The 25987-nt window shown below is 37.0% G+C and overlaps 1 protein-coding gene across 1 annotated transcript in view; it reads right to left on the bottom strand.

Moving 5' to 3' along the window:
* Positions 1-25987, bottom strand: part of LOC141419429 (uncharacterized) — a 39565-nt gene that overhangs the window by 10883 nt on the left and 2695 nt on the right. Inside the window, exon 4 of the mRNA XM_074062224.1 lies at positions 12547-12681. Within this exon, the coding sequence (XP_073918325.1) occupies positions 12547-12681 (135 nt within the window). The remainder of the gene's footprint in view (positions 1-12546; positions 12682-25987) is intronic.

The following is a 25987-nucleotide window of genomic DNA, read 5'->3' as shown; positions in this document are numbered from 1 at the left end:
TGTAACAGCTCAATATACTAAAGAAATAATTACAGGGAAATAAAAATAACATTGTAGGTAAGGAATATACGATTTAGCCATCTACTTGATTGTATGTATTGTAAAGCTGTATGTGTCCTCAAAACAGGGCTCAGATGTTTAGCATAAAAATAAAACAGCAGATACTTAAAAATTCTACTTTAAAAGCCTTTACAGTTATTGGTTGGGAGTCTGCTCTGTCAATACCTTAAATGTCTAAATCAGAAAACCATAAAAACGAGTTCTTTCCTTACTCAGTGGTGCTGGTGATAGAACCCAGATAGACCTTTTCATGCTAAGCAAGCCATCTACCACTGAGCTGTGCTCTCAGCTGTTTTCTTACTCTTAATTAGCTGGTTTGGGGAAGTAAAAAAAATTCTGTGGACTTTATTATTTTTCAATACTATCAATATGTCATAGAGGCGCTAGGGATGGAACTCAGGGCCCCATGCATGCTGGGTGAGCACTCTGTCACTGAGTTATGCCCCAACACCCGAAGCTCACTCTTGCCTGCATTTATGAAGCATTTCGTTATGCACTTCAACAGTCAAGACCCAGCAGTGAGGTGGTATCTTAAATGATAGTAAATTGGAAATTAAATTTTCTTCATGTCCTAAATAATAAGTATTAGAAGTGGAACAGAAGTGATCATCTCTAGCCACCGAGCTTATAAGTGAGGATGCTGAAACCAGAGAGGTAAGGGCCTTGCACAAGATCATGAAACTAAATGTTGGCCCAGCTGGGGTCCAGTAGGTCTCCAGTTGTCCAGTCTAGTGTCCTTCTGATTTTAAGAGACTACCTGCAGCTTTAATTGGTTACTCCAAAAAGTACATAAAGATTTCCATTTTATACAACTTTCTGATTTTAAAATGATCACAAAGTAACAATTTAGAGATATGCACTAGAAGATGGAGTCAGGAGGACCATGAGTTCTGGGCTGGCCTGCTACCTACTGATACCTTGTCTCTAAACAACAACAGAAAGTAACAACTCAACAACTCATTGAGTGCTTAGTAGGTGCTTTCTCTGTGTTTATGTGACTAGGGAGAACTGACATCATAGCAACAAAGAGCCTTATAATCTTTGAACACATATATATCTCTATGTTTTGTTTTAAATAATGCTTGACCTCTTTTGCCAGGTAAATCTTTCTGATAATACCATTTGATCAGTCTCAAATCTTTCCAGTTTTTCTGAAGGGTTATATGTTAATCAGCTTTCTGTCTCTGTGACAAAATATCTGAGACAATCAATGCATAAGGAGGAAAGGTTTATTTTAGCTCACAGCTTTGGAGGTTTCATTCCATGGGCAGTTAGTCTGTTGCTTTTGGGCTTGTGGTGAAGCAGAACATCATGACAGGAAGTATGCCATGGAATGAGTAAACTGCTCCCCTCATGGCATCCAGGATGCAGAGAGAAGTGGGGGCTGTAGTCCCAATATCCCCTTTAAGGGTATTCCTCCCCCAGTGACCTAACATCCTTCCACTAGGCCCCACCTCCCAAAGGTTCCACCACCTCCCAAAGGCATCATGGGCTGAGAACAAAGCCTTTACCACATGGGCCTTTGGGGGGGATGCTTATCCAAACCAAAGCAAGTCATTAGGCCATGCTTTCATTTTTAAGATGAAGTGACAACCATAGAAATTCAGGTCAGGGGTGTGCCTCAAGTGGTAGAGCATCTGCCTAACAAGCACGAGGCCCTGAGTTCAAACCTTAGCACTACCAAAAAATAAAAATAATAAGAAAAGTATGATGTGTTCATTCAGGAGAGGAGTTATCTCACTCCAAATTAACATAGAAATGCCAGTCAGAATGTTATATGATGTTTACTATGAAAGCATTTCAGGAAAAAATATTATAAGTTGATATTTAATTTTTCACAGCTTTACTAGAGTATAACTTGATTTTCAATAAACCATATAAATTTAAATTGTACAATTTTATAAGTTTTGATATGTGTATATACTCACTACTCCCAAAGTCCTCTGTACTTTGAAATCCTTTCTTCACAGCCAACCCCTGCTTTCCACATCCTGAGGCAATTGCTAATCTGCTTAGAAGACTATAGTTTGCAACTCTAGTATATGTGAAATCATACGGTCTGAATTCTTTGCTTTTGACTGTCACATTTTTACTCAAAATAATTATTTTGAGATCCATCCAAATTGTTGCATTTATCAAAAGTTAATTTCTTGGAGCAGGGCGCTGGTGGCTTACTCCTGTAATCCTAGCTACTCGGGAGACAGAGATCAGGAGAACTGGGGTTCAAAGCCAGCCTGAGCAAATAGTTCTAGAGACCTTATCTTGAAAATACTCAACACAAAAACTGGCTGGTGGCGTGGCTCAAGTGGTAGGGCACCTGCCTTGCAAACGTGAGGTCCTAAGTTTACAATCCTAACACTACAAAAAAAAAAGCTAATTTCTTGGGCTAGGGATGTAGCTTGACATACGAAAGTACCCAAGACCATGGGTTCCATTTGCAGCATAGCCAAAAAAGAAAAAGTCTATTTCTTTTTAGTATTGAGTGGTATTCCATTGAATTAATATGTCACCATTTTGTTTTTGTTTATCCTTTCATCTATTAATGGATATTTGGAATGTTTCCAGATTGGCGCTTTTTTTTTTTTTTTTTTACAAATTAAGGTGCTATGAATATCTGTGTACAAGTCTTTGTGTGGAGATATATTTTAATTTTTCTTGAGACAGTGTTTTGCTGTGTTGCCCAAGCTGTTCAAATTCCTGGACTCAAGCAATCCTCCTGCCTCAGTCTCCCAAGTAGCTAAGGCTAAGGCAAGCACCACCATGCTTTAATGTTTCTTGAATAGTTACTTAGGAATTGAATGACTATATCTTAAGGTATGTGTGTGTTTAACTCTCCTTTTTAAATTATTGCTGCTGGGGATTAAACCCAGGGCCTCAAAAGTGCTAAGCACACTCTCTACCACTGACCAATACCCCAGGCCCATATTTAAGTTCTGAAGGAGCTACCAAATGGGTTTCCAAAGTGACTAACATATTCTATTCTCAGGAGTGCTCTATAAGCATTTTAATTCCTCCATGCCTTGCATGGTATTATCAGTCTTTTTAATTTAATTCATTCTAATAAATGTGTAATGTTTTCTTATGTTTTATTTCTTTGATGATTAATAATTAATATCATTCCATGGGTCTATTTGCCATTCATATACAGATCATCTCTAACTTATGATGGTTCAACATAAAAACTTTCAACTTTGTAATAGGGTAAAATTAACACACATTCACTAGAAACCGTACTTGGAGTTTTGAATTCTGATCTTTTCCTGAGCTAGCAATATGTATTACGATACTCTCTCATGATGCTGGACAGCCGTGGACAGCTGCAGTTCCCAGACAGCAACATGACGTCAAAGGTACTCCACAGTGTACTATATTGCTGAGCTTTGATTTGTGCTAGGTTAGGTGCATTAATGCACTTGTGGCTTTTGAAACTTTCAACTTACTATAGTTTCTTGAAATATTGTAACTTGAGGAACAGCTGTACTTTTTTGGTGAAGTGCCTACTCACATCTTTCCCATGTTCAAGTTAGGTTGTTCGTTTTCTTATTATTCAGTGTTGAGAGTTCTTTACGTCCTCCACATGCAAATCTTTAATACGCAAATATTTTCACTCAGTCTGTGGCTTGTCTTTGTGTTCTTCTAATAGTGTGTTTTGAAGAGTAAAATTTTAACATTTTGATGCAGTCTATTTTATCATTTTTTTATTTTATGGATAGTAAATTTGGTGTTACACCTAAGAAATCTTTGCCAAAAAGAAAAAAAAGAAATCTTTGCCTATCCTAAGGATGAAAAATTTTTCTTCTAGAAGTTATACGTATTTGTTTATTTAATTCTATGATCAACTCTGATTTGTTTTTCCTAGATAAGAGGTATAGCCCAATGTTCTTATTTTTGCATAAGATTATCTAATTGTTCCAGCACAACTTGTGAAGAACAGTGTCCTTTCCCATTGAATTGCATTTGATCCATTATTGAAAATCAGTTGCCCATATATTCATTGGATCTCTTTCTAGGAACTCTAGTCTGTCCCTTTATCAATATGTTTATCTTTACATTATTACCATTTGGTTATGATTATGGATGACTTATAATGAGTTTTGAAAACAGAAACTTTATATTTTTCCAGTTTTTTATCTATCTAGATCCTTGTATTTCCACACAAATTTGAATATATATAAATCTGTACATCAATTCAGAGAAAACTGAGAAAATAACAAAATTGAATCTTCTGATGTAGAAATGCCATATATCTCACTACTTATTTAGAATATAAATTTCTCTTGATAGTGTTTTGTAGTATTCAGTACATTGATTTTGAACATCTTTAATTAGATTTATTCCTATATATTGTGTGGGTGTTTTTCTTTTTTGGTGTGATTACAAATGGTACTATTTTTTTAAATTACAATTTGTAATCATTACTTGCTAGTACATAAAAAGAACATTATTTCAATTTTTGTCTTGTATCCTGCTACCTTGCTAAACTCCCTTATTATATTTAATATGTTTTGAAAATTTCATAAGATATACTACATTGTATTAATAAAGACAGCCTTACTTCTTTTCTTCCCATCTGAATGTCTTTTATCTCTTACCTTATTACATTGACTAAAACTTCCAGTACAATGTGAAATACAAGTGGTGAGAGGGAACCTCCTCATCTTGGCCCCATCTTAGGGGCAAAGCATTTGCTTCCTTTTTTAAAAAACCATTAATGTGATGCTTGCTACAGAGTTTTTGTGGATGTCTTTTGTCAAACTGAGAAAGTTCCCTTTGATTTCTATTATCCTGAAAAAGTAGGCGTGGCATCTTTTTTGAGCTTTTGTAGGCTTTTATTTGAGGAGTAAAAGACTTAATAATCATGATAAACAGAACCACAGCAATGTTTTCCCATGAAAAAAATTCCTGAGAGGAGGAATAGCACAGGTGGAATTGCCTAAATAAGAGTTCTTCCTCATTCCTAGAAGGAGCTCAGGTATATCCTGATACGGAACACTTAACTTTTCTCTCAGCTTCTGTATTTTCCATCAGTTAAACAAAATAATATCATCTACAGAATTCATGGGTCTAGTATAAGGTTCATGTAAGATATAGTACACAAAAGCACTTTATGTGTTTTAACAAAGCATGTGAACATTGGTGATTCTACCACCAAAAGAAGAGTGTGTGTAAAGTATATTTTTTAATGAAAAGGTTGTAGAAGTTATCTTTAAAAGTTTTTAAAAACCAATAATTAGGAGAATTTTTTGCAGGAAAAAAAAGCACACACACAAACCGTATTATATGCTTAAGGCATGGGAATGTAAGACTCCTAAAATAGAATGCAATTTTTAATGTTATTTCAGAATCACAAATATTTGTTACAATAGAGATAAAACCTTAATAAAGTTGTCTCAGGTTTTCAAACAAAGGTTTTCTTATGACACAATAGAGCAACTACTGAAAATCCACAATACTTCTACAAATTTTCATTTGCATAATTAGATTCCTCCCCCTCCCCAAATTGCATAAATTTAGGTCACAGTCTCTGTTAGTCTCATTCACTGGTACTGTTTGTCATAATTAGAATCTACTTTCAGGGATAGCCTGAGGGGAGTGAGGGAACTAATCTTTTGAGATAAGGAGTAATTAAGTGATCTGGGAAGCCAGCACCAAGGTATTCAAATGTTAGAAAGATGTGTTTCTCCTTCTAAACCCAGTAGGAATACAAGCTGAATCATCATCTTCTCTTACACACACAAAAACAATTGTTTTTGAACCCTGTGATGGAAGTGTGACTTGGACTTTCACTAAAAGGAAAACACCTGAGTTCCATTTGGGGAGGTAAGATTCTTTATGGACAGGAAAATTCCAGCGAGGTCCTCCTATTTGAGTGCTCTCCAAATTCTCATTTAAACTATTTCTACTTTTTTGAATTCAGTTCCATTCCCTTTGGCTGGCTCCAATCCCCACCCCATTCCAGGTGACCCTTCATACTAAGAAGAGAAGAGCGTTCTAGCACTTATAGTAGAGGCACTTGACCCAGATCAACAAGTGAAGAGCAACTGGGGCTGCAAAAAAAAAAAAGGACAAAAAAAAAAAGGAAGGAAAGGGGGCTTTTTAGTCACTTTTTTTTTTTTGCAGAGGTGTGTAGAGCTTTAAAATAATTCACTTATGAAAAGAACAGTCTTCTTCACAGAAGATCTTTGAATGAATTTAAAGAAATCTTGATGCCTAAGAAGACATTCAGGAATGACAAAAGAGAAAAATGCAAGATCTGGCAAACCTAATGTCACAATATCATCATATCTGTGGCCTTGAAAGTCAGAGTCAAGTTTTATACTTTAACATTCTCCAAAGAACAAAGTTTTTACACTGCTATGTAGAATAAAAGATTATATTTTTTTTAAAAAAGTTCTTTCCTTGACTGTAAAAAATAAAAAGAAGAAGCTAGGCTGGGTGTGGTGGTAGATATCAGGAGAATTGAGGTTAGAGACCAGTTCCAGCAACTGACAAGGCAGGTGTGGTAGTATTTGTCTGTAATCTCAGCTATGGGGCAAGTAAGAGGATCCTAGTCCAGCCACAGGCAAAAAGCAGAGACCTTAAGTGGAAAACAACTAAAGCAAAAGGGCTGGGGTGTGGCTCAAGTGTTAGAGTGCCTCTAGCAAGCATGAGGCCCTGAGTTCAAACCCCACCAGAAAAATAATGGGGGGGGGCTGGGGTTTGAACAAAAAATTTCTTAACTAGCTCCATTACTTTCAAAGAGTTTAGGATGGCAATAATTTTATTTACAGAATTTGGATTCTGAGTTCTTATGCAATTCAATGTAAATGCAAGAATAAATTTTGTTTTTAAGCTTTGTAGCTTTATCCATGGATTCTCTATCTTTTTAGCCAAGGTCCTGTATTTATTACCAGACCTACTTCAGTGAACCTGGGAGAAAGGGGAAAACTTCAGGAACATGGCTTTGCGGTTAGTCCTGGTGCTGTGAGCACAATTTGGGCTCTGTATCTACTCCCCACTTGCTGAGCAACAGAGGGTTAAACCTCTTTTTCAATATTACCACTCAAATTGCTGTTTACTATCTAAAGTACAGGGTACAGAGTGAACAGAAAGGCACAGGGTCATTATACTTTGGTGGCAAAGGATCTATCTTTTTTTCATTCTATTCAATGCCAACAAGCCATTTATTAAGGGACAAAATTGGGAATTCTCCATTTAACTGGTCTTGAGGACTGTTTTATTTCATTTTCACAACCTGAGGGAAAGAAAGAAGGCTTTACAGATGGAGCCCTTCAATTGTCAAGGTCTTTTGGTGCCCATAGGCTGCTGTTATCCAATGACACTATGCTCATTGTTGAGACAATTGAATTGCATTTCTTCCCTATTCTGAGTTGAAATATTTTAAAATCCTGTCACTGAGGCTGGCTTCATGAAACTGACATGTTTCATTTTGTCAGCCGCAGAAGGAAACCAATTACATGAGATTTTCTGACTGGAGGAATCCCTTGCTTTTATGAAGCTACATTCTTTTCCTTTTTTTTTTTTTTTGTACTGGGGTTTGAACTTAGGGCCTCATGCCTGCTAGACACTTGTTAGGCAGGCGCTCTACCACTTGAGCCACTCCACCAGCTCAGCATTCTATTTCATTTTACCACTCATTCATTCCTTGTGTTGTGCATTGTTCCAACAGTGTGGGCGCTATAGTTCCATATTTTTGTGTGCATGTGCTGTGCTGGGGATGGGACCCCGCTAAGCAAGCCCTCCACCACTGAGCTATAACCCCAGCCCTTATTTATTTTAATCTGTTAATCCAGAACTTTACTCACATGTCAAAGGTGCTTGATAAGTTTTTGTTGAATGAATGAATGCATGTGTGAACTGTTTTTATTTTGTACTAACTATGGCATGATCAGAGGCATGCTCAGATGTATCTAAGCAAATATCTCAGAAAGGAACTTTCTGGCAGGTTGCCCTGGGTTCAATCTCCAGCAGAAAGAAAGAGAGAGAGAAAGAAGAAGAAGGAAAAGAAGGAGGAAAGGGAGGAGATGGAGGAAAGAAAGAAAGAGGGAAGGATGAGGAGAAAGGGGAGGGGAGGGAAGGGAGGAAGGGGAGGGGAGGGAAGGGAAGAAGGAAGGAAGGAAAACAGAAAGGGAAGAGAGAGAGAGAGAACTATGGACTGTAAATACAGTGTATTCTAGAATTTTTTTATGGGCCTGGGGTTTGAACTCAGGGCTTCACACTTGCAAAGCAAGTCCTCTACTGCTTGAGCCACACCTCCAGTCCATTTTGCTCTGGTTATTTTGGAGATGGGTCTCATAAACTATTTGCCTGGGCTGGCCTCAAACAGCAATCCTCCTGATCTCAGCCTCCCAAGTAGCTAGGATTACAGGCTTGAGCCACCAGCTCTGGACTTATTCTAGAATTTTAAAACAAGTCTCTTGGGCTGGAAGTGTAGCTCAGTGGTTAAGCATTTACCTACTATGTGCAAGGCCCGAGGTTGGAGTCTCATTACCACAAGAAAAGAAAAAGAATAAAAAGAAAAGAAAATTCTGGAATAAGGGGAGGGGAGATATGAAAAATCTTAACTGTAACAGCAGGCCAAAAAAGTAGTAGGCTACCTTAGAGACATTCCTTTGAGTAGAAGCCTCAGGGAATACATTTGATATTCAGGAGGCTAAAAACAGAATTTTTAGTTTAGAGGGAAGTCTTGGGTTTCAGATCAAAGGAACCCCTCTTCCTTAGAAACAAAGGTGAGAATGGAAAAGAACATGGAAGAGAAAAAGATGTATGGTGAGATAGATCAAGAAAATGGGCTAAAAGTAGTGTGGAAGAATAGAGGATCCCATAGGATCAGAGTTAGAGAATGAGCTTAAGCGCTATATTAGAAAATCAGATTAAAATTATTAAAATTTGACTAATTGATTCAAAACGAAGAGCAGGCACTTACTATGTAATACTAGTTATCGTTCTGAGTTCTTTTTCTGTTCTATCTTATTTGAGTCTCAATTAACTATTCAAGTTAAAATTTTTATCGCAGGGCTAAGAATGCACAGGCCCTGAGTTTGACCCCAGCAACGCCCCCCCAAATCTCCACTTCCCAGATTTTGCAAACAATGGTTCAAATACATCATATTCAAGACCATACAGATAGTAAGAAATCGAGAGGGAATTCCAACTCAGGAATAATTTAGGTAGTTCCTGGCAGACGTAAAGCCCACACTCTTTCAGTAAAATTAATGAACACAACTTGCATCAGACTGTCTCAAATAACTACAGATGGGCTATAGATTCTACTCTTAACTCCCTCACACTGAGCTACAGTAAGTTTGCAATAAATAAAAGCTCCTGAAATACTATAGAGGAGAGAAATTATACTATTCAGAAGGCATATTTCCTATTTTCTGAAGTTTTAATCACAGAAAAAAATATATATATACATACATACTTCAACTCCTTCCATCTTTTAACCCCTGTATCCCTCAATCTTCTAATTCTAGGAACTAGTTCAACTTAGTTACATCTTATGGGCATGCCCTCATCTCATACATACCCCAGCTCAATGGATTCTAAATGATGGGGAGGGAGTATTGTTCACAACTCTCAGTGCACATCACTCAGAGATCACTGAACCTCACAGCCTTGTCCATGCTCTGATGTCGATTTGTCAATAAATTGTGCTTTTTCTAACATAAATAGCCCATCAACTGTAGGGCCTCCCCCTCTCTTCTTTCTCCACCCCAGAACTTAAAGTCCTTCTAGGTTCTGGATTTTTTACTCTAAACTACAGTTGTCAATACTGAATCACTGGTACCTGGTACCACATCTTCTAGATGCTGACTTCAGTCAGGTACAGTGATGCATACATGTAATCCCAGCTGAGGTGGGAGGATTGTTTAAGTCCAGGAGTTTGAGACTAAACTGGGCAAGATCCTGTCTCGAAAAAATTTAAAAAATAGATAACTGATGTCTACCAGCACTTCTTTTGATTTTATTATTAACAATAATAAAACCAGAGAAGTTTACAAAGTACTGTTTTTTGATATTTTACCCGATCCTTACAACCTTATATACTTGGGCACATACGTTTCTTCTTTTTTTTAAATTGTTGTCAGTTCATGTATTTAATAGGACATCACATCTCATTAACTTTAAGCCTAACTGGACATATAAAATAAAAAGTTAAGGATCAAAGTTAAAAAGTCTAATCTGAACTCTAGAGAATCTTTATTTGCAATAGAGAATGTTGAGTTCCACAGGAGTGTCTTTTCTAATCCAGAAGATTCTTTTCCCCAATCAAGAAGAATCCTACATGATTCCTTGGCAAAAAGCATCTTCTGGTACATGTACTACTTCCACCACCACCACCACCCCCCGCCCCCCGTGCTAGAGATAAAGCCAGGACCTTGCATATACTAGGTGAGCACTCCAGCAGTAAGCCATACCCCAAGCTCGTACTTCTTGTCTTCATTTTAAAGATAAAGAGCCTGAAGAGTTGTGGCTTGTTCTAGAACACAAGGATATTAAGTTAGCAGAGCTCCTTTTTCTGATAAATAGGCAAGTACTCTTTCACCTGCATTCTGACTATCCCTCTGCCATTAACTGTCATACTGGTTGCAGATCTTTGACCTCGAGTCCTCACATGTTTGCTTTTTTACCTTTGCCTCCATGGTTCCATTTCTTAAACTACTGTGCCTTCCTAGCCCCAAGATTCCCAAATTTTAGGGTGAGCCACAATCATCCAGGATGCCCCACAGGATCTGATTGAGTATATTTGGAGGGAGGACTTAAGAACCTCCACTTGAATCCGAGTGAAATGTTTTCAGTGTTCTGAGATAAGGCTATAATTGGATAACCCTCAAAGTAAAATTAAAATGCTGAGGGATTCTTCAGGGTGAGCATTATGTTGCCTTGAGTTACAGGGTTCTTACACAGTGTGAAATGAATAACACGGGACGTTCAATCAACACACTTGTTCCCTGCAATAAAATGTCAACATTTCAAGACTTCTTTTCAAAAGGCTGAAGATTCCTTCTTTCCACACACAATCCTGTTTAAAAGGAATTACAGCTGCTCCTACTTTAAGAACTGACACTTCCAAATCTGTCTAAAAATATTTAAAATGAACAAAGTGCAGCTATAGTTATATATGCAGTTGTGTAGAACAAATCCATCACCTTCAAAATCATGAGCCTGATTAATTAAAGCTGGAAAAAAACCCTATACAGACTATGAAGGGAATTTTAACCATATAGGCAATGAAAGAAATCACACAGGGAAAAATCAATAGATTTAGACCACACAAAAATTGAAAAAGTAGAAGTTCAAAAGGCATGATTAAACAAGAAAACCTAAAAGTCAAGCCACAAACTGGGAAAATATTTGCTATAAACACTGAAAAAGGAATGTAGATTTGAACTATAAAAGGCACACAAAAGTCAAAAGAGGAAACAGATAAAGAACAAGAATATACCTTAGGCACATTCAATAATTTATGTTATAATTTATATTATTATTATAAAATCTCCACTCTACCGCTTCAGCCACACTGTCAGCCCTTTTAGATTTTTTTATATTGTTTTGAAATACGGTCCTGCTAACATTGCCTGGGCCATGAGATAGGGTCTCACATTTATGCCTGGGGCAGCCTATCCAGCAATATCCATATTTATATTTTTCACATTGCTGGGATGACGGGCTTACACCACCATGCCTAGCTATGAATTGAGATAGGGTCTTGCTAACTTTTTGCTCCAACTGGCCTCCAACTGCAATCCTCCAGACCTCTGTCTTCTGAGTAGAAGTGAGCCACTGTGTGCCACTATGGTCAACATTGTAAAGCAGTAGTGATACATGCCATTTTGTCAATCGAATTAAGAATGTTTAAATAAAAATAATTGAGATAGAGTTCAGTGAAATGGACTGCTGGTAGGTCGGTAAATTAGTGTAAAATTTTTTTAACAATTTGAAATTTCTTATAAATGTTTTTCAAAAAAACAACACATACTTAAACCCAGTAAGTTCCTTTCTCAGATTCTAGTCTAATGAAATAATAAGCAATTCAGGCAAATGGTTAAGTACAAAGTTATTTTAAGGGGAAAATTAGAATCAAACTGCACAGGTCACAATGTTGTGTAGCAATTTAAAGTGGCATTTTCAAGTATTTAATAGCATTTTAAATGTTTCAAATGTAAGGACACTTTGAAAAAGCAAGATAGAACATTTTATGTATTATATGATCCCAATTTTCCTCTAAAGTATTTTTATATGTACATAAAAAGCTGCAAATAAATACATCAAAATGCTAACAGCTGTTATCTCTGGGCATTGAGATTTTTATTTTCCTTTTAATACTTTTTTGTGCTATCGATTCTCTAAAATGACCATATGTTACTTTTATAATAAAAAATGCAATAAAAGGTATTTCAAAAGTCCATCTGAAAGCATAAAAAAAAGGAAAAGTTGTCAACTTAATTAATTTATAGTTTGCAAGTGACAGAGAACACTTACCATTTGTTTCTGTAGCAGGCACTGGAATCCATTTATGGAATGCCAGTGACCTTATAGTCTCAAGACAACTGCTTATCTGTCTCCTAACTGAAAGAGGAGGATGTGGAGAAAGACAAGTCTCCTGGGAACAGATGTCTGAAGGGAGATAAAACAATTTTCAGGATAAAGTAAAAGGAAAATTTTACTAACAATACTTATTCTAAATTTGTTCCAATTTAGGACTTTCAGACCAAAACATTTCTCCTGTACAAACTGGTATACCAATTGATGTACATAACTAACACCATAAATATTTATAAGCTGTCTTTTCTTAGGAGAAGGGGTGTTGGTGATAGGACCCAGGGCCACAAGAGTGCAAAGCAAGTGCTCTACCACTGAGCTACATCCCCAGCCTCTATGAGTCTTTTTAACTTAATAGCAAAAGCTCCCTCCAAAACTTTAAAATTGTGATCATATGAGAAATGTCTCATAGTCCATCCTTGAAAGTTGCATGGTTGGGTACGAATTAATTTTGATAATAAAAAGACTGAAAAGGAAAGGACTATGATACTTGATTTAACCCAGTAAAGACCAAATTTGCATGAGAAAATACCAAAGAATGCCATGCATCCATCTTAAAGTACTATTGATAATGGTTGATAGAGAAATGGAATACAGAAATAATTCTAGTACACTATCTACTTGAATACTCAACTAGAACCCAAATTGCTTCACATTAAAATCAGCATGAGAAATGGCCCTTTCTAGGTTGCTGGGCAAACAAAAACAAAATGGAGTTCACTTGTGGTGATTAGAAATGGAGGCAGAACCCAGCATTTCTCTCAGATCCATAGGAGGTCATTAATTGACCATTCCATACTCAAAGTGGGGCAGGGCAGGTATTTGACTTGGTGAGTTTAATTCTCCATACTTAAAAGGATGAGCTAGGGATTTAACTCAATGAAAGGGTGTTGAGTGCTTACAACAGGCAGGAGGCCTGAGTGCCATGCTCCATCCTCATGGGCAGAAACAAAAAGACTGACAGCCTACAGGGAAAGGCAGATAGTGTGACATGGGAAGAGGAGAGTACTCAAATAACAAAAAAGAAAGGGTGAAAGACCTAAAAGAGAGAGATTTGTCTACTTTATTTCAACAGATATTCATTGAGCCAGGCATTTTGCAGGTGCTGCAAATACCCAGAAAGAGGACCTTGCCTAAACAATTTCATGGTTTAGTAGGGATAGATGTGTGAATTAAAAAAGACAGTCAGCCAAGTGCCAGTGGTTCACGCCTATAATCCTAGCTACTCAGGAGGCAGAGATCAGGAGGATGGAAGTTGGAGGCTAGCCTGGGCAAAATGTGAGAACCTATCTAAAAATACCCAACACAAAGAAAATGCTGGTGGAGTGGCTCAAGTGGCAGAGAACATTCGTGAGACCTTGAATTCAAATAAATAAATAAATAAAAATTAAAAAGGACTGTCAAATCCTATGTTCTAGTAAAAGTTCTGGCAGACAATTCAGTCTCTTCACATCTCATCAAATACTTATTTGCTCTATTATGTTCCTGGATTTAGAAACTACAGATACAAAGACCAATAAGAAAGGGTCACTGCCCTTAAGGAGTTTATTGTAGTCTAGCTGGGCGAGTAGACAAATCAACAACAACAATAGCAATGAGAACTATGTGTAAGATGTTATAAGAATGCAGACAGAAGCATTAGCTCTGCCTGGAGGGGCTGGAAAGTCATCCCCAAGGGGATGACATTTAATGTGGGATTTAGGATGGTTAGGGATTTGCTGAGTGAAGAAGGAATGTGAAGGCAGGCCTCACAGATGGACATCCGTAAATGAAAAGAGACATTTTTGATTAACACTATGTACCTTCTTTTTACACTTTACTAAAATATGTTTTTGCTACCCAAACTTTATATAATAGAATAACTTAAAAGAATCTTGATCAGTACTTGATTAATTTTCTAACTCACCTAATTGTTTTACCAGTCTCTAAATGTACCCATGATATATACCTAAGACTAGGCCAAAGTGAATTTTCTCTGAATTTTCACATGAGGATACCAAGGCAAAGTGACTTTCTCAATGCCACATTAATAGTAAGTGACCAAGACAGACTTAAAGTTCTGATTCTCTCCTGAGCATGTTTCCCATTCTATCCCCCTAACCGGATTATTTGAGATGGATGATTTGTTTTGGCTGGAATACATAAGGGAATGTGAAAGCTGAGGGTGGGATGAGAAATGGCAGCAGAAAATCTGTAGAATGTTCCACTATTTTGCACGTTGATTTGCATTTGGTATCAGAATAGGAGAATTAATTTCTTTTTTTTGTGCCTTACCAAGAAGATTCTGAAACAGGTATAGTAACGACTTTTCCTTGATTTTTATATTTTTTCTTGTACTGGGGGTTGACCTCAGGGCCTCGCACTTGGTAGGCAGGTGCTCTACTGCTTGAGCCACATCTCCACACTTATGATAACTTTTTAAAGTTTTTTTAAAAGCTTACGAGCCTATAAAGTTGGGGGAGCAAGGAATTAAAAGTGCCTCTCAATACAGCCTTTTTTTACTTGCGATTAATTTAAAACATGAATCATAAATATTTATCCTAGTTTCACAGAAGAGACACCAGAACCAAATCAATGACAAGAGAACAGCTGTTTGAAGCAAATATGGACAGGAGTACCAAGTAAAAAACAACAGCCTTCACCTTGTATCATGGCTATATTGTGTTAGGATATTACATGCTTTCAGACTCCAATAAACAGTGCCAAAATCTGCATGAAACTTGAAAACTCATTACTTATAAAATTAAATCTCATTAAATGATGTGTAAGTGTGTTAGGTAGTATTACAACAGAAAAGGAAGTATTTTGCAGTAGAGTTGTTAAGTAGTACAATCATTTGTTGGTCAATCATGGGATTGGCATTAAGCCTTCAAAGCAGTAAGTGAAATGGTCTATCTTAGTAAGGAAGTGGAAAAGAAGTGGACGCTGTATTGAGGTTGAAAATGTTGGCTTTAAGTTTTTTGATGTTTAAGCAAATCTTAAGTTTCTACTGGGATATCAAGCTATTGTGATTAATGGAATGGTTTTTCATCAAAATAACTGAAAACAGAAATTAGCAATGCACATGGCACTATCGTTTTATATAGTCTTTAAATAATGGAGAAACTGCTAATGGCTATGCATTTCTTAAATTTAGGTAATATTTCAAGCTTTCATGGATGTTATAAATTATGTACCAATTTTCCTTTTGGAAATGAAATTTGTACTCCTAATTATTAGCAACAAGCTATAAGACATTTGGAAAAATTACAGTACTATAAAAGCATTCAATTAGCCCAATTTTCTGACTCTGCACTTTGGAGCCTAAGCTGTTCAAACCTTAAGAGGATTTTCTTCCTCCACAAAAATGTTGAGTTGATATAAATATTCATGAAAGTATTGATTTATTTTTTGAAAAAAATTATAGTTATTCAAAATGAAAATAAAGCATATAAAAGACCTTAGTATTCTAAATCAATTCTGGTAAAAAGAATGATATACACTACTCTTTTAAGTATTGCAAGACAAATTTAAAAGAAGAGCCCCGGCAACTGGTTCTAGTTTTGCACATCTATTCTGTGGTTCGTGGAGTTTCAATACATAATCATAAATTGCAGGGAGCTGGAGAGGCTGGTAGCATATTCAGAATCAAGGGAGTACTGCATGCTGGAGATGTAGCTCAGTGGTAGAGCGTGGGTCTAACACACTCAGGACCCTGGGTTTGATTCCTGGCATCAAAAATAAGTGCATACATAATAAAGGAAGTAATCTTAATCCTTGGCAATCTATTATCTATGTTTCTCCCTTTGGTGGGTTTTCTGTTCTGAAAAGCATAGAGATAGAGAGGAGAAAAAGGGGGCATGGGGGGGAGAGGGAGAGAGAGAGAAAAAGAGAGAGAGAGAGAGAGATGATTTTTTGTGGTACTGGGGATCAAATTTGGGGCCTCCTGCTTGCTAGGCAGACACTCTACCACTAAAGTCACACTGCAGTCCTTTTTGTGTTGGTTATTTTTGGGGGGGGTCTGAGGTTTGAACTCAGGGCTTTGGGCTTGCAAAGCAGGCAATCTACTGCTTTAAGCCACACTTTCATTCCATTTTGTTCTGGCTATTTTGCAGATGGGGTTTGGAACTAATTTGACCATGCTAGCCTCCAACTGCAATCTTCCTAATCTCAGCCTCTAAGTAGCTAGGATTACAGATGTGAGCCACTGGCACCTGGCTGCATTGGTTACTTTTGAGATAAGGTCTTGCTTGAGATAGGCAGTCCTGGACTACAATCCTATTTGTGCTTTCCCAGATAGTTTGGAATGACAGAAACACATCACTGCACTGTTGGTTGAGATGGAGTCTCACAAACTTTTTTTTTCTGAGATTGTCCCGGAACCTCGATCCTCCCCATCTCAATCTTCACAGTTGCTAGAATTACAATCATAAAAGTTAATATTTACACTAATCCAGTGCTACTGTCATTTTAATGGTTAGTACCGGTTTCAATCAAGGTAAAAAGAAGAAGTAGAAGGAGGAGAAGGAAGAGGAAAAGGAGGAGGAGGAGGAGGAGGAGGAAGAAGAAAAAGGAGGAGGAGAGAAAGGATAAATAGGACTAGAATTTATTTCTCAGATTTGATAAAGAGACAAATCTTCACTTTCCTATAACAGAAGAGAAAGAATCTAGTACCCTCAAAGGTAAGGTAAGGGGGAAAGGAGAATTAAGGAAGCGAAGCAAATTAAGTCTTCCGATGACCTGACAAGGGAGCTCTTTGTAGACAATGAATTTTTCCTAATGATGTGAATAATTTACTTCAGCCTCCTAAAATAATATATTGAATTTCATGCTGCTTAGTGTTAGAATTATAAGATAGTAGACTTAAGGAGCAGTTCAAATAAAAGATCTTTGCATTGTGTGATCTGTCAGAGAACCGGCTCCAAAAACAAAAAGAAAAAAACTTCTCTTCCCCTCTGCTGAGGTGCTATTCGGGTTTCCTTTATGTTATCTTGCTTCCCTCTCAAACTCTTATCTTGGATTAGATCCTTAAAGCTTAGATTTTGCATTTCCTTTGGCAATATACTCCTCCCACTTTTTACACTCAACCTATTGTTTCATTGTTTGTTGAGTCTCACTGTGTTGCCCAGGTTGGTCTCTTAGTGCTGGGCTCAAGCCATCCTCCTGCCTTAGCCTCCCCAGCAGCTGGGCCTGCAGGCGCTTGCCACTGGTAGATGTTCCCTTATTGTTCACTTCACAGGAAACTGACAGCTGGAAGTAACTCCACCCTACTACATGGCTTGAATTATGTCAGTGTCCTGGGTATACATCATTACCTTGTACACTTAAAAAGTCACCATTACAATTGAAAAATATAGAAAGAAAATCAAAATCCTTAAAAAAGCCACCTGTTAAAGTAACTTTATAAAAGAATTTAGAAAGAGTCAAAAGATTAGGGCAAGTCATTTTGTTCCTGTAGGCCTGTTTTACTAATCTATAAAGTGAGGAAGGGCTGGAGGTGTGGTTCTGAGTTCAAAACCCCAATTCAACACGAGGAAAAAAGAGAGATAGAGAGACAGAGCAACAGAAAGAGAATATTAAAGCAAGGGAGAGGATCTATCACATTTCTTCTAATACAATAATCTAATTATCTGATTATCAAATTACTTTACTTTTTGATGCTTTAGGAGCATCTATATTCAATAAAATTAGAAGAAATATCAGCCACGTGCTTTGGGTGTTTAGGTGGTACTGGGGTTTGAACTCAGGGCCTTACATTCCCTAGTCAGGCACTCTGCCTCTTGAGCCACTCTACCTGCCCTTTTTAAAGTTGGGTATTTTTTGAGATAAGGTCTCCTAAACTACCTGCGTTGGCTGGCTTCGAACCATGATCCTTCTGATCTCTGCCTCCCAAGTAGCTAGAATTGCAGGTGTGAGCCACCAGCGCTGGGCTAGTGTTTTTCTTTACAGACATTTATTTTAGAATATATTTAATTTGCTTAAAACTTCCCCTTCATAATGATGTATGTGATCTATATGTCAGAGTTCATCAGGTAGTACAAACTGAGGTGTAACTGCATTTTCTGGAAAACATGATAAATTATGCTTCTGTCTCTATTCTGCCAAGTGGGCAGTTGAAAATCTGTTGTTTGGTATTTGGAACAAATGACTGGCTTGGACTGAGGCATAGTTAAAGTGTTTTCCCACCAAGTGTAAGGCCACAAGTTCATTCTGTAGTACTGCAAAAACAAAACAAAACAACAAAACCCAAACAAACAAAAAACCCTCAAATAACTGGTTTGACAAACCTTTCACTAAAATTGTACTAAATTTTGTACCCTATAGAATACAATCTGAAAATAAAACACTCTTTGCTCTTATTCTTCTTAGTACTCAAACATCTATATTATTATAGCCAGGCTTCATCTAAAAACTAGTAAGGAGCTGGGGGCACAAGTCAAGTGGTAGAATGCTTGCCTATCATAAAAATATTACCAAGTAGTAAGGTAGAATTATTCTTCTGGTTGCCTTTGGCATAAATTGCTATTACATGGATCCATTACTTACTCCTCAAAACTGAGTTTCATTTGATGAAAACAACATGGGTAGAATTTTGAGGAAATAAATGCATACTATTATACACAGCTAAAAATAGATTAGCCATGAGTATAATGTCTTAGCCTGTTTGTGTTGCCATAATAAAATATCTTAGGTTGGGTAATTTAGGAAGAACAGAAATTTGTTATTCACAGTTCAAAAGGCTGGGAAGTTCAAAATCAAGGCAACAGCAGATTCCATGTCAGGTGAGGGCTCTCTGTAGCATAGATGGCACGCACCGTCAGGTGTCCTCATCTGGCAGACAGGCAAGGCAGCTCTCTGGTGCCTTTTTATAAAGACACTAATCCCATTCTCAACCTCCCAAAGACCCTTCTTTCTAATATTATCACCTGGGAAGGTTTTAGCATATAAATTTGAGGGGTGAGTGAGATATAAATGTGCCTGGTTATCTAGGAAATTTACTGCCATTGGGCTAATTTTCCATGGAGATGAGAAGAAAAGCAAAGTCATCAGCAGTGCTCCCATCTGTGCTACTTAGGATAAAAGTACAGTATATAGTTCCTGTAAAATCCTATGACTCTGATCACAGCCAGTAGTGTCAGACATGAGATGGAATCATCTCCCCCCACCAACACACTCCAGCCGCTGCATCACTAACCAAAAGCTATTTCTTCTGTAAGCCTTACTTTTCTCACCTGAAAAATGGGAGAGTTAATAGCATTACATGAGACAACATCTACAAAATTCTAGAAGGAGCCATGTCATATAAAAGTAACTCAATAAGAAGCAGTGATAGTAGTTGTCATTTACTCTCCACCCCCAATAGAATTTTGCCATTACTATCACACTCAAATTTGAAAGGGGAAAGAGTGTAGATAGCCATCTGCCAGTTGTTTGGCATTGAAGATTGTGAAGACCTAGGATTGTGATAAGGAGTGCTACTTTCTATTTTAATCTATTCCATATCTTCAGTCATGAACCACTTCTTAGCTAAATGCCCCTTTTAGAATATACAGCTCCATCCAGGTGCCAAGACTACACTGAAGTAAGCAGAGAAATCCAGACAGGGCTTGGCAAAGTATAACCTCCAGCCCCATCTGTTGCTGCCTGTTCTCAAAGTTTTATTGGCACACCACTATGCTCATTTGTTTGTTTTCTTTTTCCTCTCTTTTTTTCTTTTGGTGGTACTGGGGTTTGAACTCAGGGCCTCATTCTAACCCCTGAGAAAATATTCTTTAGTAATTTGATCTTGTTTCACATGATGTTATTTCCATAGGACTCTCAAATTATTTTTTAGTTTTATCTTACTTTTTGGTGGTTACTGAGAGTTGAACTTGGAGCCTTTTGCTTGCAAGGTAGGTACTTTACCACTTGAGCCACACCCCTAGCTCATTTTCCATTGGTTGTTTTTGAGATAGGGTATCATTTGTTATTGCTGTTTTGTTTTGTTTTGTTTTTTCCTAGGTCCGCCTGGACTGCAATCCTCCTATTTGTGCTTCCTCGCTTAGCTGCAATGACAGGCACATACTACCGCCCCCAGCTATTGGTTGAGATAGGGTCTTGCAAACATTTTGTGCAGGCTGGCCTGAAACTGCAATTCTTCTGATCTTCTCTGCCTCCCAAGTAGCTAGAGTTACAAGTGTGAGCCACCTGTATGCACCCTGCCTTTTGAAACATTTTAAAGTTTAGTGAGGTTTAGTTGCAGTCTTGCTCCATTCCATCCATTAAATGGGATTTATTCTACCATAATGCTGGCCAGTATGTCAAAGGGAAAGGCTCTCTGTGTGACAGTTTTATTCTATTTGCACCCTTGTTCAAGTGACATGATGACACTGATAAACCAGTGACAGCATTCTTGGTGCTGAATTATCAAAGAGATATTTGTTGATTCCAAAGGAAACTTTGTATCCTCAATCTTTCTTTGACACTTCCTAAGGAAACTTTCTGTTATTTAGACCAAACGTCCAAATAACTTTAGAATTGCAAGTTATAAAAACCATTCTAACTGGTGGAGTGCCTCAAGTGGTAGAGTGTCTGCTTAGTAAGTCTGAGGCCCTGAGTTCAAGCCCCAATACAACCTAAATACATAAATAAATAATAAAAAATAAATAAAAAATTTTCTATGATTAAATACTTAGACCAAGTGTGACTTGGTAACTTAAATCTTTCTAAAAGTGTCAAAGGAGCAATATATCATCTTTTGGTATCCTGTTTCTGGCTTATTTGCTTTAAAATGTTTTTTGTAATGTTTAAATTTCTTGTGGTAAATTGCTTTGTCCATTTTTCAATGCCAGTGGCAAACAAGGGAACATCCTGACCCAGAGATGGATGCTTTTATCTTCCATAGTTTGGTTTGCTGTAATTTTGGATCCTTTCTCTACTTGTTTTCTGCCATCACATGTCACAGCCTCATTATTATGGTTTTCCTTGTGCTTTTATGCACTCTAATTCTGTCAAAATCTCTCTCTTTAAAAAAATAACAGCTTTAGTGGGACATAATTCTGATACCATATGGTTCATTCACTTCAATGGTACAATCCAGTGGTTTTTCATAAAGCTGTGCAACCAACACACAATTTTTTCAGGTGATTCTCATCACCCCCCAAAAGTACTATTCCTTATCTGTTTTCTTTTTTCTGGTGGTGCTAGAGTTTGAACTTAGGGCCTCACACTTGCTAGGCAGGCATTCTATCGCTTGAGCCATTCTGCCAGCCCAGGAATCCCATTCCTCATCAGCAGTAACTCCCTATTTTCCTCCAACTCTCCTCCTCCCCAGCCCCTATCAACCATGAATTTCCTTTTTTGTACATTTCATATAAATGGAATCATATAATATGTGGTCTTTTCTTTCAGTTAGCATTATGTTTTCAAGGTTCATCCATGCTGTAACACTGTCAATCCCTTTTTAAAGTCACATTTTGCATATTTAGTAGACACATACTCAAATACTTAATGATGTGAATTCTTGGGAGAATAGATAGTGATAGTATTTTAAAATGTATATATTTGTTCTCTTTCTGTTTTACACACACACACACACACACACACACACACACACACACCCTGAAACTCCTAAATTCACCAAAATCTGGTCTAACGTAGTCAAGAATTATACAATCAATATAATTGACTGACCATGTCTGTTTCTTTAGTGGTGTGGAGAATCATGGAATGATTTGAAATGTGCTTTACAATTTATTCTGAAGGATCTTTAGTATACTACTTTTAGCAGACCCTTCTCATCAGAAACCTCCAATATTTGAAATAACATTATGATGAAATTTTAAGTTGAATATTTCACCAAAAAGAATGCATCATAGCCAGACAGACACACAAAATAATGAAATTAAGATGTGTATTCGAGCTAGTGTACCCACTTACCTTAACATCCTTGTAGTTTACAGGTATGTTTACATTTCTTCTAAAAGCAAAATGTCACCTGCACAATTAGTGATGTAGACTTCATGAGGAGGGATTAGTAAGATCATATCTAAAGTAACTCAAACTTTCTGCAACCAAAAGCAAGACTTTCTGTAGCTTATGGTTCAATTACTGTAAGTCACAAGTCTGTTTGGTGTTAAGGTAAGTACAAATATAGTCCCTCCCCCTACTCTTGATATCCATGGGAGACTGGTTCTGGGACCCCTGCAGATACTAAATTCTGTAGATGCTCAAGTACCTTATATAAAATGGTATCCACAGCCTCCCACTGTCAGTTTAATCTAGTGGACCTGAAGGAGGGGGTGCCAGAAGACTGTCTATATTTTTCCTTTTTAATGGATTAAATAGACAGGATCTCAATCATTCTTTCCCATTGATGTTATCAGTGCACCTTTATTTTAGGTAAATCTTAAGCTTTTTTGTGGTACTGGGGTTTGAACTTGAACTCAGGATCTTATGCTTGCTAGGAAAGTACTGTACCACTTGAGCCACATCTCCAGCCGAAACTTTAAGCTTTTGATTTGTAGCTAGAAAAGTAGGAGCTCAGAAAGGCAGCCCAATTCTAGGAACTAACTTGAAAAGTTTCCCATTTTGTTTTCTTCCCAGGAACAGGATGTTTTTCATTTCTATTTAACTTTTTGAAGTTTTGTTCATCTTTCCAAGTCTCCCAGAGTCTCACTGCACAAAAGATGCCTTCTCTGGGCCAGGTGCGGGTGGCTCAAACAAGTAAGTCTAGGTACTTGGGAGGTGGAGATTAGTAGGATCATGGCTGGAGGCCAGCCCAGGCAAAAAGTTCATGAGACCCCCATCTCAAATGATGGCTGGACTAGGTGGCTCACCTGTCATCCCAGATAAATAAGGAAGCACAAATAGCAAGATCAAGTCCAGCCCAGCTTGGGAATAAAGCTAAACCCTATCACAAAAGTGGCTAGAGCACCTACCTAGCAAGTACAAGACTCTGAGGTCAATCCCCAGTATCACCAAAAAGAGAAAAAAAAAAGGATGACTTTTCTCCTTTTCTGACTACTTCAGTCCTATCATTCACTCTCATTTTTATCATAATTCCTGCAGCATCTCTTATATATTCTATTTGGAAATGTTTTGTCTTTCTTTCACTTATATAGATTTTGCTATTGAATTAGTACTAGATTTGATTCCTTCTGTGTTAAGACCATGCTTTTTCTATGCTGCTTATAACACTTAATTCAAACCTAGAGGGCTGGTGGAGTGGCTCAAGATGTAGAGCAGCTGCCTAGCAAGTGTGAGGCCCTGAGTTCAAACTCTAGCACCACCAATAATAATAATAATAATAACCAATGCTAGAACCTAATAGGCACCTAAAAGAATACTAATTGATTATTTATTTATTGCGATAGGGTCTCTATATATAGCCAAGGCTGGCTTCAAACTCATGATTCTCCTGCTTCAGCTTCCTGAATTCTGAGATTACAGCTGTGTGCCGCCTTGCCAGATACTTAATTGTACTTTTAACAGACAGCAAACTCAGGGGAAACACTGTGTTTGAGACAATTTTGAACATGTCTAGTGATGATAGACATAGATTGGATTGACAGAATAGAAGGTTAATGTTGATTATATATGTCTTTATGCTAGTAAATACATATTAGTTGAATTTTTGTTTTTTATTCTTTTTTTCAACAAGTAAAGATGGGAAATAATGTTGGACAAGTCACAGAAGTTTCTTTATAACAAAATGTTTATAAAATAATTGGCCTACCTTGGCAGACTATTCACCTTCATGGTAACTTCTGAGACTTGAACAATATTTCACAAGTGCCTATTCAAGGAATCAGCATTTGTGTTTTACACATGTATTCATTTGAGTTGGAAATATGAAAAACATTCCTCATTTAGTAAACAATGGGAATAACTGTTCAAATTTTTATTCTCTGGATCAAAAAAATTTTAAGAATTTTCCAGGTTTGCCAACATTTCCTCCAAGCCTAATATCTTAAGAATAAAAGAAAACACTAAAATTACATGTAATTTTAATAAAAATTGGCTTAACATGTGGAACAAAAAGAATAATCAAGGATCTAGCCAAGATCTAAAGAGCATAACATGGAATAGAATTATCATATAAGCCATAAGATGAAAGAAAAAGTAAATGAGTTCCTGGAAATAAACTGATAGACTAAGTGAAAATCAAATACTGGTAAAACAATTAGGTGAGTTAGAAAATTAATATTGATGAAGATTATGTTAAGTTATTCCTTCTATTATGTAAAGTTTGGGTAGCAAAATCATATTTTAGTAAAGTATAAACAGAAGGGTTTTTTAAATTACTTTTAAAAAATTTTGAGATGGCACCTTGCTAACTCAAAATCTTCCCGTTTCAGCCTCCTGAGTGCTGGGACGTAGGTACACACCACCATCCCCAGATTTTAAAAGTAAGTTTTATTTATTTATTTTTGTTTTACTTATTTAATTAATTTTTTTTATTACGGGATGTTTCAAAATGTGAATTAAAAGGATACTGACAGGGCTGGAGGCATGGTTCAGGTGAAGAGAGCCTGCCTAGCAAACATGAGGCCCTCTTAGTTCAAACTATAGTATCGCAAAAAAAAAAAAAATGGCCAGAGATAAAATCTAAAGTAGAATTTGGATCTTCCTATGATGTTCAAGGAGATCAGGAAAAAGAAATGCTTTCAAAATTTTGTGATACTGATTTTTAGTTATTTATTACAAAACCATGCTGGATTGAAAACTGGAGATGGAAGGAAAGGGTAAAAACTCTTAGATTATTGATTCGCAAGGTCTGTGGGAGACCTATATATAACTTTTTGTTGCTATTGTTTTACAAGAATAGACCTATAAAATAACCATTAGTTCAACAAACATTTACTGAACTTCTACGTGCCTGACACTATGCAAGGCTCTGTTGGATTAATTCGAGCCTATAATCTGCCTAGAAACAGCTGGAGGGGACCCTGAAGATCACCTGTGCAGACTTTTTTATACAAACAAGTTAACTCTCAACTTTGGGTTACTTTGTAAATGTTCCTGTGTTAAATTGATAGTGTGAAAGATCATAAAGAAATGCAGTCTAAATTGGGCTTAGAGTCTAGGCTTCTCAGAGCAATTATGAACATACCTTTTAGATTTGCAGCAACATAAAGGTAACTTAGTTATATCAAATTGACTATCTTAATAGCACTCATTAAAAAGTTCTACCTGGATTATACTGTTGGGCTTGTTTAACAGGAATCTCAACCAGAATTCAAATAGGTGCTTTCTGTGCTTAAGGCAGGCTTTACCTGCTAGAAAGTTACTGAGGCAACAAGAGGCAGTGCTATCATCCTGCATCTTGGAAGTATATACCACCTCACTAGTATTAAAAAAATGGCATTTGACTAATTTTTTTTTTTAGTTTCTGGAGATGTATCCCAGGGCCTTGGCACAT

The sequence above is a fragment of the Castor canadensis genome, chromosome X (genome assembly GCF_047511655.1).
Source record: "Castor canadensis chromosome X, mCasCan1.hap1v2, whole genome shotgun sequence".
In the NCBI taxonomy this organism is placed as follows: domain Eukaryota; kingdom Metazoa; phylum Chordata; class Mammalia; order Rodentia; family Castoridae; genus Castor; species Castor canadensis.
This window is presented reverse-complemented; position numbering and strand designations above follow the sequence as displayed.